The sequence below is a fragment of the Eretmochelys imbricata genome, chromosome 2 (assembly GCF_965152235.1).
Source record: "Eretmochelys imbricata isolate rEreImb1 chromosome 2, rEreImb1.hap1, whole genome shotgun sequence".
NCBI lineage: Eukaryota > Metazoa > Chordata > Testudines > Cheloniidae > Eretmochelys > Eretmochelys imbricata.
The window spans coordinates 154,092,754-154,108,118 of NC_135573.1; the positions used below are offsets into that span (position 1 = coordinate 154,092,754).

The 15,365-nt window shown below is 45.5% G+C and overlaps 1 protein-coding gene across 1 annotated transcript in view; it reads left to right on the forward strand.

The window, feature by feature from the left end:
- TMEFF1 (transmembrane protein with EGF like and two follistatin like domains 1) overlaps window positions 1-14,609 on the forward strand; it is a 229,096-nt gene extending 214,487 nt beyond the window's left edge. Inside the window, exons 10-11 of the mRNA XM_077809187.1 lie at window positions 12,776-12,934; window positions 14,480-14,609. Of these exons, the coding sequence (XP_077665313.1) occupies window positions 12,776-12,934; window positions 14,480-14,564 (244 nt within the window). The 3' untranslated portion in view covers window positions 14,565-14,609. The remainder of the gene's footprint in view (window positions 1-12,775; window positions 12,935-14,479) is intronic.
- The last annotated feature ends 756 nt before the right edge of the window (window positions 14,610-15,365 follow it).

Consider the following 15,365-nt stretch of genomic DNA (forward strand, 5'->3'; position numbering starts at 1 on the left):
GAATCCCTGTGTTCACAGATTTCTCCAGTTTTTATCCTTAGTGCATACATTTTTATCCTGTACATACATTTGTAAATAGTTTTTATAGTTTTTATATTAGTATAGTTAGTTACTGTAGCTAGTTCTTTCCCATTATTAGGGACTCCCTCGCCATGGTCTGTGACTATGCTCAGAGTTCAGGAGTTCAAGAACTGTGTTTCTTGCCCTTGCTCCTTCTCTGTGAGGTGACTATCACCAATGCTGTCTCTACTGCATATCACTTCAAAGTGCATCATCTGTCGCTCGTTTCCAGCACAAACAGGCAAAGCTCGTGAGATTTGATTAAGGGAGAAGGCTGTGTGGCCTCACTCTGATCTCGGTCAGGGAGACCCCCTCCCATACTTCGTCACTATCAGACAAGCAGCACCCCTCCGAGCACAAGCTTAGAAGCAGAGCCGACAACTGCTAAGGCAAGGAATCTTCTTCCTGGGCTTCCCTTGAGAGTAGGGGGCACTTTGGTGATTGTAAGGACAGAACCACATCCAGATTTGCTCACAAAAGAAGGGATCCCTCCCCGAGCCTGTCCAGACCGGGTGAGCCTTTACACATGGATCCTATGGGTCCAGGACTGTTAAAGACCCCCACCCTGAAAGGTAAAGTGGGCAGAAAAAGAAGGATCTGTCAGTATCATTGGTGGCGCCTGCTCCAAAACACAAGAACTACCATCTGCCGGTTCTGTCCAGAAGTGCTGGGCCTGGTTCTTTCTTGGTACCAGCCAGCAACAACCGAGGACACATTGGTCCTAACTGTTGGAACAGGGTGGGATATTTTCCTCCCTTACCTTCAGTTTCCCCTCCTCTCCCGCCTGGTCCTCCCAAGAGACATTTCCACACTGGAGGATGAAACTGCATCAGTGACACAAGAACCATCCCCTCTCCAACCCTTGGGGCACGAGCATCCACCCTCTGGTGCCATTGGCCCCAGCAATGGAGACAGAGGAGTTCTTAGACTTGGATGAGTTGGACATCCTGGCCAGTTCTTCATCTCCTCCTAGAGAGCTGAGTCCTGAGAGATGGTTGAAGATCCTCCCAGATCATCCCTGGAACTGAAGATCATCCCTGGTACTGCTGGGACCTGCTGCTGTGGAGTCCCCCTCACCCACTCGATCCCTCCTTTGGACTTATTGGGGCTATTGGAACCCCTATGGCAGACGGCCTGGATTTGCCCATGAGTCATAGCACTCCTCTCCTACCCAGCACCCACCAGATCCGTTGACCTAAGAGGAGGAGAACATAGACCCAGATCTGCAGGTACTGACGGGAATCTCATCCTCATCTCTAGATCAGTGGTCTCCAACCTTTTTATGCACAAGATAATTCCTGGCAAGTCTCTGCAGCCCCTGGGGTGGGAGTGGAGCAGCAGGTTTCCGTGCGCTCCCCGCACCCGCAAGCGCTGCCCCCACAGCTCCCATTGGCTGGGAACTGGCAAGTGGGAGCTGCGGGTACAGTGCTGCGGGTGGGGGCAGCGCACGGAGATGCCTCACTTCCCCCCACCCCCAGTGGCTGCAGAGATGTGCCAGCACCCAGCCGCTTCCGAGAGCGGTGTGGGGCCAGGGCAGGCAGGGAGCCTGCCTGAGCCCTGCTGCGCTGCTGGACTTTTAGTGGCCAGAGATCGCAATCAACTGGCAGAGGCTCCAGGATTGACCAGTCAATTGCAATCAATCGGTTGGTGACCACTGCTCCAGATGAAGCCATGGCTCCATTTTCACCATCTCTTCTGGACACCCATACGCTGTATGGTTCTCCTTCAGAGAATTGCCAATGACCTCCAGATACCACTGGAGGAGGTCCAGGACTCTCAACATCAGCTCCTGGATATTATGCAACCACAGGTTCAAGCAAGGTGATGCTGCTGGTTAATGAGGTCATGATGGAGCCAGCAAGTGTGGTCTGGCACACCCCAGCCTCCTGTGCTCCCCACACCTAAGAGGGCTAAGAAATGTTTTTGTCTCTGCCTAATGGGCTGAATTTCTTTTCTCCCACTGAGTGCCCAATTCCCTGGTTGTACAGGCACAAAGAGAGCAAGATTGCAGCATCTCAAGACCACCCCAGCTGACAATGGCTCAAAGAGGTTAGACCTTTGGGAAAGAAAAGCCTTTTCTTCTACGAGCCTACAGTTCCATATTGCAAAGTATTGGGCCTTGTTAGGAGAATATGATTTAACAATTACTCCAGGTTGGCCGACTTTTAGGGCAAGTTTCCCCTGAGAATGGAGCCCAATTTCATTCCTCATAGAAGAAGGCAAGTTAGCAGCAAAGAATTTCCTTTAAGCTGCAGCGGACAAAGCGGACACTGCATCCAGAGGCTTGGCCACTGGAAAAGTGATGAGGCATGAGTCTTAACTTCACTCCTCGGAGCTCCCCAGGAAGGTCCAGAGCACCATGCAGGACCTGCCTTTTGACGAGTTGAATTTTAACAAGAAATCAGATGAGTCCCTGTACTTGTTGAGAGTCTCAAGGTCAACTCTGTGCTCCCTGGGAATTTACATCCTGGCCCCAAGGAAAAAACACCAGAGGCAGGTGTATAAGGCAAGCCTCCCCCCTACCCCCGACTTTTGCCACCAACATCCAGCCAAGCCTCCGTGTAAACAACAGAGAATTCAGAAGCCACATTTTTTCAGCCCCCCACTACCACAACCTCTACCCATTCCCAGCTACCCACTAAGGGCTACTTTTGATGCCTTGGCCAAGATCTGCCCACCACTGTTGATACCAACCACCTCTTCATAGAATCATAGAATCATAGAATATCAGGGTTGGAAGGGACCCCTGAAGGTCATCTAGTCCAACCCCCTGCTCGAAGCAGGACCAATTCCCAGTTAAATCATCCCAGCCAGGGCTTTGTCAAGCCTGACCTTAAAAACTTCCAAGGAAGGAGATTCCACCAGCTCCCTAGGCAACGCATTCCAGTGTTTCACCACCCTCTTAGTGAAAAAGTTTTTCCTAATATCCAATCTAAACCTCCCCCACTGCAACTTGCAACTCTTCCCCCCCCCCCTTATCTTTGGGGGCTGCCTCTGCCTTTGCACCCACAATTGGAACTGTATCACAACAGACAGTTGGGTTCTAGAAATTATCCATCAAGTGTGCTCTGTAGAGTTTCCCTCCCTCCTCACAAACTCCCATTCTGGTCTCTCTTGAGAAACAACTCTCATGAGGTGATTCTCCAACAGAAGGTGGACTCCCTCCTCCTAAAAGAGGCAAGAGAACAAGTGCCACCTCAGTATCAAGGAAGAGGGTTCTATATCCTTTATTGCTTAGTCCCACAAAAATATGGAGGGTGGAGACTCATTCCGGACCTTCGACAACTTAACATCATTATTCAAAAGTCAAAATTCAGGATGGTTACACTAGCATCAATAATCCCTTCCCTACAGGAAGGGATGTAGTTCACGGCTTGCAACATGAACACCTATTTCCATGTAGATATTAATCCATTCCAGAGAAAGTTTGTTTAGTTTCTAGCAGGTCAGGAACATTTCCAGTTCAGAGTCCTTCCCTTTAGAGTAGCAACAGCACCCAGAGTATTCACGGAGGTCTTCTCTGTGGCTGCAGCCCAATATCTCGATGATTGGCTCCGAGTATATTGCTCCAGCGAAGATGTCAGGTCAGCAGCTATGTTCCTGCTGCATCTTCTAGCAGCACTCGGTATCTGCATAAACAAAGAAAAGTCTGTTTTAACACCCACACAGATGATAAACTTTTTCAGCGTGACAGTGGACTCTATTGCAACAAGAGCTTTCCTTCCCATGGAAAGATATCAGTTAATGAGCAACCTGACAGCACTGATTACTTGCAGACGAAGAACTATGGTCAGGATGTGCCTTTCTCTTCCGGGCCACATGGCCTCCTGTACTTATGTGGCACCATTTGCCAGGCTTCTCCTACGCTGCCCGCAGGCCTGGCTCTGGTTGGTCTACTCACCAGACCAGGATCACATCAACACCAGAGTGACTGTTCCCACCGGGGTCAGCAACTCTCTTACCAGGAGGTTGAACCCAGATAGAGTGAGAGTTGGTGTCCCCTTTGTCACTCCCACTTTCAGCACCATCATTGTAACACACACATCCCTTATGAGGGGGTGCTCACCTGAACAGCCACACTGTACAAGGTGCCTGGACCCCCCGGGAGGCCAGACTGCACATTCATCTACTGGAACTGAGGGCAGTCTACCTGGCATGCAGGGCTTTTCTCCTGCTCATTCATTCTCTTCATGTCCAAGTAATGTCAGACAACATCACCATGGTCTTTTACCTAAACAGGGTAGAGCAAGATGTCCGCTCCTTTTTCTAGAAGCAGTCAAGCCTTGGAACTGGTGTATCACAAACCACATCACTGTCCCAGCCACTTCCAGGTGCGTCAAACTCCCTTGAAGATAGGCTGAGCTGACACTTCTCTGCAGACCATGCGTGGGAGATACTCAGCTCTATCCTGAGCGAGATATTTATTCAGTGGGGAAAACCTCAATGGGATCTCTTCACATCCCAAATGAACGGGCAGCTTCCCTTGTACTCAGGGGTGCTGGAACAATTTTTATAGAGGGGGTGCTGAGAGCCATTGAACCAAACTGTAAACCCTGTATATAATGGAAACTATTTCAAGCCAGAGGGTGCAGCAGCACCCCCAGCACCCCTAGTTCCAGCACCTATCCTTGTACTTCTCCAGAGGAGCTATAAGTCATAGTTCCCAGGGCAATGCTCTCCTGTTGTCATTGACAGACAATCTCAGAGATGCCTTTCTTCCCATTCCCCTGTTACCACAGGTCTTGAGAAACATCTGTCAGGATAGAGCCAGAGTCATTCTCCTTGCTCCCAACTGGCCCAGACTGTTTTGGTTCCCGGAGCTCCTGAAAACGTCAGTCCATCCTCTTGTTAGGGTCCACCCCTTCCCAGATCTCTTTACTCAGGAAGGGGGCAGAGTCAGACACCCCGATCCAGACCCTCTCCCCCTCATGGCTTGGTGTTTGTATGGGCATCAGAACTAGAACACTCTTGCTTGGCACCTGTCCAGTCTATTCTTACTCAAAAGCTCAGTGGTTTGAGCATTGGCCTGCTAAACCCAGGGTTGTGAGTTCAATCCTTGAAGGAGCCATTTAGGAATCTGGGGCAAAAATTGGGGATTGGTCCTGCCTTGAGCAGGGGGTTGGACTAGATGATCTCCTGAGGTCCCTTCCAACCCTGATATTCTATGATTTATTTATTTAAAATAGGAAGGACTCAACTAGAACCTGCTACCTAGCTAAACAGAAAGACTTCTCTGCCTAGACTCAGCATAAACAGCCTCCACCAACTTCTGCAAATATCCCAGTCATTTTAGATTATTTTTAGGGCTGTCAAGTGATAAAAAAAATTAGTCGCGATTAATCGCACCATTAAACAATAATAGAATACCATTTATTTAAATATTTTTGGATGTTTTCTACATTTTCAAAAGTATTGATTTCAGTTACAACACAGAATACAGTGTACAGTGCTCACTTTATATTTATTTCTATTACAAGTATTTGCACTGTAAAGAAACAAAAGAAATAGTATTTTTCAATTCAAGTACTGTAGTGCAATCTCTTTATCATGAAAGTTGAACTTACAAATGAATTATGTAGAATTATGTACAAAAAACTGCATTCAAAAATAAAACAATGTAAAATTTTAGAGCCTGCAAGTCCACTTCTTGTTCAGCCAATCGCTCAAACAAACAAGTTTGTTTACATTTGCATGAGATAATGCTGCCCGCTTCAGGCTTACAGTGTTACCTGAAAGTGAGAACAGGTGTTCTCATGGCACTGTTGTAGCTCGCGTTGCAAGTTATTTATGTGCAAGATGCGCTAAAGAGTGATATGTCCCTTCATGCTTCAACCATCATTCCAGGGGACATGCGTCCATGCTGATGGTTCTGCTCGATAACAATCCAAAGCAGTGTGGGCTGATGTATTTTCATTTTCATTATCTGAGTCAGATACCACCAGCAGAAGGTTGATTTTCTTTTTTGGTGGTTCGGGTTCTGTAGTTTCCGCATTGGAGTGTTGCTCTTTTAAGACTTCTGAAAGCATGCTGCATACCTTGGCCCTCTCAGATTTTGGAAGGCACTTCAGATTCTTAAACCTGGGGTCGAGTGCTGTCGCTATCTTTAGAAATCTCACATTGGTACCTTCTTTGCGTTTTGTCAAATCTGCAGTGAAAGCGTTCATAAAGTGAACAACATGTGCTGGGTCATCATCCGAGACTGCTATAACATGAAATATATGGCAAATGTGGGTAAAACAGAGCAGGGGACATACAATTCTCCCCCAAGGAGTTCAATCACAAATTTAATTAACGCATTATTTTTTTTAACGTGCGTCATCAGCATGGAAGCATGTCCTCTGGAATGGTGGCTGAGGCATGAAGGGGCATACAATAGTGGACATATGCAGAGCGGCTACCCCAGAGTTCGTTGACAAAACATTACCCACTAATTCAGGCCTCCACTACAGATGCAACAGTGAGAAGTACAGGACTTCAAGCATCTTTCCTGCCAGCATCCTCACACTCACCTCTAGTCTGAATACTACTGGTCAATCACCCACATGTGGAATACACTTAGAGACCAGCACTCAAAGAAGAAATGGAGGTTACTTATCTGTAACTGGAAGTTCTTCGATATGTGTGGTCCGTATCAAAGTTGCTGGTTTTTTCCTTTGCCTGGGGGTGCTCCAACCCCGCTCAACCTCATGCCCCGCCCCCACTCCACCTCTTCCCCCAAGCCTCCATCCCCACCTCCCTTCTTCCTGCTCCCTCTCCGCCCCCACCCTGTATCTTCCCGCCCAGTTCCGCCATCCTCCCCGAGCGCACCCCATTCCCATTTCTCCCTCTCCCTCCCAGCATCTCCTGCACACTGTGGAACAGTTGATTGCAGTGGGCGGGAGGGAGGGGGAGGAGTTGATTGGTGGATGGGAGGCACTGGGGGAGATTGGGGGAAGCTGGCTGCCAGTGGGTACTAAGCACCTGCTAATGCGCCTATAGTCCCTATCTTTATTCCACTACCTGCCCTCCATCCCCTCTGCTTCAGAGCCTACTGGATTTGCAGTAAGAACTGGAGGGGCGTCAGCCCATGCTGCCTTTTATGTCCTCAGTCTGGAGCACAAGGAGAACTGCTGTGCATGTGTGGGGCACTGCTTGTTAGAAGTGCCTCTCTCGGGCACATGGCACGTGTGTACACCTGTGTGTGTCATACAGATAGGGACCAGACAGCTTGAAGAACTTCCGGTTACAGGTAACTAATCTCCATTTATACTCCATTTATATACTGATCTCTTTTAACTTTTTCTTATAAGTCAATCCCTCGTGTGACTGGTCATTATCTGTTACTCTTGTCAAAACTCCCTCTAGTTTGTCAATATTTTACTTTTAACCATTTTTTTTTATTTTATGCAATAGAAAATATTATTTTATAAAAAAAAGTAAACTCTATCCTTGTCTGCTCAGTGTACTATGGTAACTCCGTATACTACCAAAACTTGAAATTAAACATTTCCAAAAATCTACGAACGTTTCACTTTATTTCTTTAGTTTCCAAGTAAAATTAATCCTATTTCTTCTAAAGTAAGAAGTCATTGAGGAGTGTATTTAAAGAAAAATGGCCACCTTTTTTTGTGGATGGTGATGGTCTAGTAGTCATGAGCAAACATCATTAAAGAATTTTTATCCTGAGTATATGGCCCGTGGTGGTATTTTCATACTAGTGACTGATGGTTCTGTAGCTTTCTGTAGCTCTTTGCTTTACTTTTCTTCCAAAAGATCACTTGTAGAACTGCTAGAGTTCAACATATTTCCTACCTTGATCCTTGAAAGTGCTACAGTAGCCCAGAAGGGAGTAGAGGGCCCCCTTACGAGCCAGCATGGCTGGGAACACAGCCTTTTACAAATCATTATTTTCCTTTTCATCTGACCTTTTTCCTCATTACTGGGACACAATAACCTTTTCATTTGATTTTCACCCTCTTTAGCGAGGGTGTCAGACTCTCTCTTCCTTTAGCAGGGATCAAGCTGCCATTTGCAGCAGTAGAGCTCTCACAACACACCCCTCCTCATTTTTGGCAAATTTGTTATGCCCCCGTCTTATTTTTCTGGTAATGAAGTGACCAGAATTGACTGCAATATTGTTCTGGATTGGGGCCTGGATTAGGATGCTCTCCATCCCATCCTCCTCATCATAAATGAAGAGATTAAACAACATTAAGTACTGGACCCATGAGAACTGACTCCATTTGGGTGCTACTGAAGAACAACTTGCCCACACTAACTTGACAGTGAACCTGAACTCTCCATTGGATTTTATTTTAGCCACTTGTGTATTCATCTTCTCATACTTCCATGTGGTACACATTTCCTACCTTCATTATCAGCTGTTCTGGATCAAAAGTGGTTACATTAAAAGCTCAGCACTTAGTCATAGTAATCACACAGTAGTGTACAAGTAAAGCATTTATCCTTCCTTCTGTATAAAGGGAAATATGGTGGGCAAATGTCAAGGGACAGATTTTTGAAAGGACTTTGCACTCTTGTGCACACCTGACTTACCTGTGTGCAAATTCTGATGCACACAAACTCATTTTTACTCACCTGTGTGTATCTGCAAATCTTAGGGTACCTATCCACAACGGAGGTTTTGTGTCTGCTAGTGAGGTGTGCAGTTTTAAAACTTAGTCCTGACAATTACATGGTGAGCTCTGATATAGCAATGACTTACTAAATTACAGAGAATCTCAAATTCTACCTTACACAAGTAGGTGTGTAGTGATGGCTAATGGTCTCCTGGTGCATTGGGCAGTCTACACAGCTGCTAAGCATGATTGCAGACTCTAATGCCCCGCAGGTGCCTGGTACCCCAACAGGGGTGTGGAAGGAGAGGGGACTATGACTTTATCCCCTACTCACCAGCCAGTGGAGCTGTCCGATCACATGAGGGGTATTCAGTTGCACCCCATCAAGTGATTTAGCAGTGGTCATGCTGTCTCTAAACAGCTAGTGGCTCTAGGTTGCCTCCAGGTGCTTGCCCTGGGACAGTGCAGCTTTGCATCACCCCCAGTGTAGGGCTGTGCCAACCACACACAGCTGAGCCCTTTGCTTGTTGTCTGAATAAAGAAATACATTAAATTAATTTGACATAATTTTATTTTGATAAACCTATGTTGTCTACTATTTATCATCTTATTTTCCAGTAAGTGCTTATAAAATGGACTGCTTTACTAGTTTACCAGGTAATTAGAGGTTTGGTCTATAATACTTCATCCCCTCACCTGCCAATTCCAGTCTTGAACTCAGTATTTTCTTTGCATTATTCCAGTCCTCCAGAATCTCTCTTGCCCTGCAGGAGTTCTCAGAAATAATTTCCAACCATTTCAGTAGTTCTGAGAATGTCTTTAGCATTCTAGGGTGACATTCATTAAACTGTAATGATTTTAATATTTTCAGATTATCTGGATATTCTTTAACCTCTTCTTTCTTGATTCTGCTTTATAGAATGGTCCTTGTATTAAGTCTACTATGGCTACTCTCTTCTTTAAAGAAGACAAAAACAAAGTAGGGAATAAGGATTTAGCATTCTATTTGTCACCTGATCTTTTCCTTTCTTCCTACTAGGTAATGCACAAACAGGTTCCTTTGTCATTTGCTTCCTTCTTATTAATGTACATAAATTTATCTTGGTTCCTTTCCCATCCACTGATAATTATATCTATCGTAATGTTGTGCCTTTTTCTTAATGACGCTGTTTTTATTGGTACATATCCAATCTGTGAGCCAGTGTCTCCTGCAGAAAGCCCATAGATGAGGAAAGTGTAGTCACAAGAATACATGGGTTTCATAGCACTGAAAATCCAGGGCATTTTCCCTGCATGCCTGTGGAACAGTTTTTTGCTTTCCCAAATGTAACTAATTCCTGTCTTCCATCATCATCTCACCAAGCACAGGGTTGGATTTGAGGGTGAGTTGGAGTGATTCTTTGTGATACACCCAAGCGTAACTGACTTTGTTTATATCAGAGGTGTTGTGTGTGTGTGTGTGTGTGTGTGACAGATTTTTGTTACCAATCTGCCTGAGGCAACAGTTGATCAGGCTGAGGCCACAGGATCTTTAAGGGAGGAGATGACGTAACACACCAAGTGTCTAAATGTTAAAGCTTTATTGATAAAATGATAAAATAATAAAATAACAGCGAAGAGTGATGGGTGCTCCCCATGTCACTCAGAGGAAGGAAGGAAGCGTTAGTGCCCCAAGCCCTAACCCACTTTCATACTCACATACGTTCTACCTGAGGCTGGCCAAGCCTGCGTGTAACATAAGAAGAAGAGGGGGTAGGGTGGACAGGAGTACTGTCCTGGACCCAGGTCATCCAGGGTCTGCTATGATCTCCAAATTGCTCCAGCTCTCAGGAGGGTTTTAAGGCCTGGGCTCCTTTGAGGGAGTTCCATTCCACGACCTCTGTTCCTGGTGTTCTTTGTGCCAGCCCAAACCAGCTTTCTGTGGTCTTCTCCGCTTTCCCAAAACACAACGGCTCCAGGGACGCGAAGCTCTGCTCCCCCCTCATTATCTTGCCGGTGTTTTCCATCTCTGCAGCCCTGATTCAGTGTACTTTTTCTTTTCTCGTGGCTGGCTGTGGCTGGGTGAGATAATTTTTCATCTAGTGCCGTGACCTTGGACTGGGGCCAGCTCTTATCGTTGAACTGAGCTTGCTAGCTGCAGTGTTGAGTTAACCCATTCTCTGCTCTCTTTCTCCTTCCCCCTTTGGCCTTTTGCAGCCTGCAAAAGAATCTTCCATCCCACATTCACTCACACCTTTGACTCTTCCCAAAATATCCTGCAATGCTTGCAACAGCCTTAGCAATATAAAATGCTGATCTGCCTTCCCCAGGGGACCCCTTGAGGGAGGGGGCCATTGGGGTGTGACACGTGTGTGTGCATGTATCTTTAATTCCTCTCCAGCCTGCTACTGCAAAAGTGGAGGCCAATTGCTTGTTGAATTCAACACGACTAATATGTTTACATCAGTTTATTTTCGAGGCTAACTTCACAAGGAAAATGAGCAACACGTTTACGTTTTAATGTTAAAGCTGAGATTTTTTCTCTTTGTAGTTCCGCCCCAAGTCAGGGGTGAGGCTTCTGGTCTAGCTCTGGCTGCATGGAGAGGTAGGGGTAGGGCCTGTTAGCTATGAAGAATCCACCAGCGGATGCTGGCTCCATTAGCCCTGGCTAACCAACGTGGTGCTTTCCTCTCTGTGCTCTTCAGCCTCCCTCCCCTTGGCAGCATGGCTCAGTCAGGAGCATGCTCTTGTTGTCTTCTTCTCTATGGCTGTGCCCTGCATGGATTGAAAATTTGTGTTGCTCTGATCAGTACAAACATCCACTGAATTGCCTTTGAGAAATAGGCTGGTTTGCTTGGGGAGGATGCTATTTAGAGAACAGTGCTCCTGCTCTGCCTCCTACCAGCCTGTTCACACCCCTCCCAAATTTCCAGGGACTCCATCAGGAGCACTGCTCACTTGTTTGAGGGGAAGTGGGGCAGCATGCTGTGTAGGACAAGTCTGTACTGTTTCCTACCTTCCAGTAAGGTTCTGATGGGGTGCTCTGTCCTGCCTGGACATTGACTAGTGCCTGTTACTGCACTAATCTTCCTGCATGGCTTTTGAGGGGGTGCCTGGTGCAGTCCTAGAATCATCTGACTTGTGAGCCAGGACTGTGCTCAGCCTTCCTGACCTTTCTATACAGTCTTCTGGGGAGCTAACCTGGCCTTTGTCTAGCACCTGCAGCCTGGAGTTCTGGCCTACTGGGTGTTTGGTGAGTCCAGGTTAAGAGGTGGCTGCGGGGAGAGCACTGGGGTAGGTTTGGGCTGAAACCCAACCATCCCGGTAAACCAGTTGATGTTGTTGGTGCCAGTTCTTACACAAGGGCCTCGCAGCATTCTGTTCCTCCAAACTCTACATGGTTTGTTCATCTCTGACAGGTATATTATAGTTATATACACACACTTCTTCCATAATATCATCATCTATTGTTCTCCATTGTTCCTCATCATTGTCTTTTGATTTGTGTCGTATATTCCTGTTTTGTTCCATGCACCCTGGTCCCTGACTGAGTTTTCTGGAGATCCTCTGCCCACGCGTTTTATCCCATCTATTAAATCTATCTCCCATTTATTGTTCCCTAACTTAGGCCCCAGTTCAACAAGGTACTTAAGCATGTACTTAACTTTAAGCACGTGAGCCGTCCCACTGAAATCACATTCTTAAAGTCTATGCTTACTTCCTTTGCTGAACTGACACCAAGAAGCCTTACTAGGCAAAATTAGTTGTACTTGATGAAAGTGGAGGACATCCACTCTGTGCCTCCCTCTCTCCACAAAAGGAAAACCCAGGCTGCCTAAAAGTTTGCACTCTACTCAGCCTCCCCACGTCCTGCGTGACAGCTACAGTCCTGCTTGCTTCATCATTTTCAGAACTGGCTGAATCTCAGAGGAAATCCCTTGTGCTGCTCTCGCCCTCCAATCTCATCTGAGGTCACGGAAGTAGCAGTGCCGTGACAAGTGGGTTTCTTTCCTGCTGCCTCTATGCTATCCTCCATCCTTTACATTATGTCCCAATTTTTCAAGTTTTCATCGATTCCTAGGCTTTTTGCCCTGTCCCTCAGATTACTGTTTTATCTACAGAATGATTTGCATATTGATAAGATCCATATTCCATGAAATATTCCTTGTCTCTTTCAGATGTGAATCAGGATATACTGGACAGCACTGTGAAAAGACAGACTTTAGTATTCTTTATGTTGTCCCAAGCAGACAAAAGCTTACACATGTCCTTATTGCAGCAATAATTGGAGCTGTACAGATTGCCATTATAGTTGCAATTGTCATGTGCATAACAAGGTAGGTAATTACAAAAGCAATATAACACCACACATTTTTATGTATGTGTGATTATTTATTATAAATATATTTAGGAACTTGACCGTCCCGAAGCTCTATGTGCGTAACACACGTTCTAAAAAATACAGTGATCAAATACAGAATGATTAATGTGTCCAGACTGGTTACACGATGCCTCTGTATATCACAAAATGTAAATCAGTCAGGACAATAAACTACCCCTTCACACACAAATCACCACTAGCTGCCCCGTTCCCCTCCACCAATCCCTGTGCCAAAAGCTGAAGAGAAAAAATGAGCTTTGCAATAGATCCCAAACATCAGCAAATTGTTTAGACCAGTGGTTCTCAAACTGTGGGTTGGGACCCCAAAGTGGGTTGGGACCCTGTTTTAATGGGGTCGCCAGGGCTGGCGTTAGACTTGCTGTGGCCCGGGGCCGAAGCCTGAGCCCCACCATGCAGGGCTGAAGCCGAAGCCCAAGGGCTTCAGTCCTCGGCAATGGGGTTCATGTTACAGGCCCCCTGCCTGGGGCTGAAGCCCTTGGGCTTTGCCCTTCCCCCCAGCCCACCTGGGCTGGTGGGCCTCGGGCTTTGGTTTTGCCCCCCACCCCCTCCCAGGACAATGGCGCTTGGGCTGGCTCAGTCCCCCATCCTGGAGTCGTGTAGTAATTTTTGTTGTCAGAAGGAGCTCGTGGTGTAATGAAGTTTGGGAACCGCTGGGTTAGACAAAAGTGGGAGCTACTTCCAGAGTAGAAGATACCTCATGAAAAACACCATGGCCCCTTCCCCCCCACCAGAGGATGGGTTGGTTCAGGCCCCTCCACTGATCATAAATGCGGTGCTGACATATGGAGAAAGGGGCATCCCTCAGGTACCCAGCTGCTTAACCATTTAGGACTTTATTGGTTAAAGCCAACACCTTAAACTCCACCTAGAAATGAATATGCAGCTAGTCTGTCTGTAGAGCACCAGTGCAATGTGCTGTCCATGTTAAGCTCCTCTTATGAAACGAGCAGCTGAATTTTGCACTTAGTTAAGTTTCCAAGATATCTTAAGAGAGAGCCCTGTGGACACGAGAGTTGACAAAGGCACAGATAACTGGAGTGAGGTCCAGATCCTCTTCTCGTCAAAGGCCTGAGCCCATAAGGCACTGAGCACTTTTCTGATCTAACAAAGCTCTTAAGCATGTACTCACTTTTAAATATGTGAGGCATCCCAGTGAAGTCAGTGGGGTTAATCACATGCTTAAATATTTTGTGGGATCAAGGCCAGAGTGCTTTCAGCCCTTGCAGGATCAAACTCCGTATCCACATGAAAGAAATCTCTCCTGGCAACTGCTGCAACCACTGTAGTCAGGGATCTCATGGACCCTCCAAAGTACCAGCCTACCAAACCGCCGGTGCACTTCCCCAGTCAATGATGCTGATAGACACTCTGCCATTCTTGAGATTTTTGGTTAAAAGAAGGAAGTAAAATCATGAATGCTGTTTTAAATATACAGAATAAGATTAAAATACATTTTCTTCTCCTTTTTAAAAAAATACAGAAAATGCCCTAAAAACAACAGAGGACGTCGACAGAAGCAAAACCTAGGCCATTTTACTTCAGATACATCATCCAGGATGGTTTAACGTGATGATTTTTATACCTACATTGACCATGTGATGTACATTTTTATTATATCTTTTTTTAAAGAATGGAACTATTTATTTCAGAGGCCTTATTTTTGGACATTTTTAGTGTAGCCCTGTTGGTCTGTTGTATTCTGAAAGCATCAGCTCTAACAGCTAAGGACTGTTTTAGTAATTTTCTTTTTATGTTTTTGAATACCGTAGTTCATTTTCTGTATCTGTATCACATGGTTATATAATAGATTTGTGCTTTATTCATGGAATGTAATATTTTTGAGAACACAGACTTATTTCACCAATGGTTGTAGATAAAAAACAAAAATACGCCCACATTACCTAGCAAACAAGGCATGAACTAAAGGTAAAGATGTTTACAGCTTACTTTTCTTACGAAAAACTAGGAGACACTGTGTTTAAATACCGTAGATATTTAAATGTTTTTGAAAGTTAGTAACTGATTTTTTAGACACTGCCTATCGCATGAACTGTGAAGCTGTGTGCTGTGTGTAGTTGTAACATATTCATAAGATGTATTGGCTGGGGCTAAGCACTACCGTCTTCATAAATAATTCTGACACTTTATTTTTAAAACGTAAAAATATAAATTTCATAATCCAGTAGAGCAAATGGCATAGTTCCAAAGGACGTAGGTCTTGGTAGATTTTGGTATTGTAAAAATCTGTGTTTGAATAATCAAACTCACATGATTGGAATAAAGCCTACTTTATCGCTGTTAAAACTGCTTTAATACTTATTAAACTTTTTTTAAGACAATAGATGTTTTAACACCAACAAGACAGA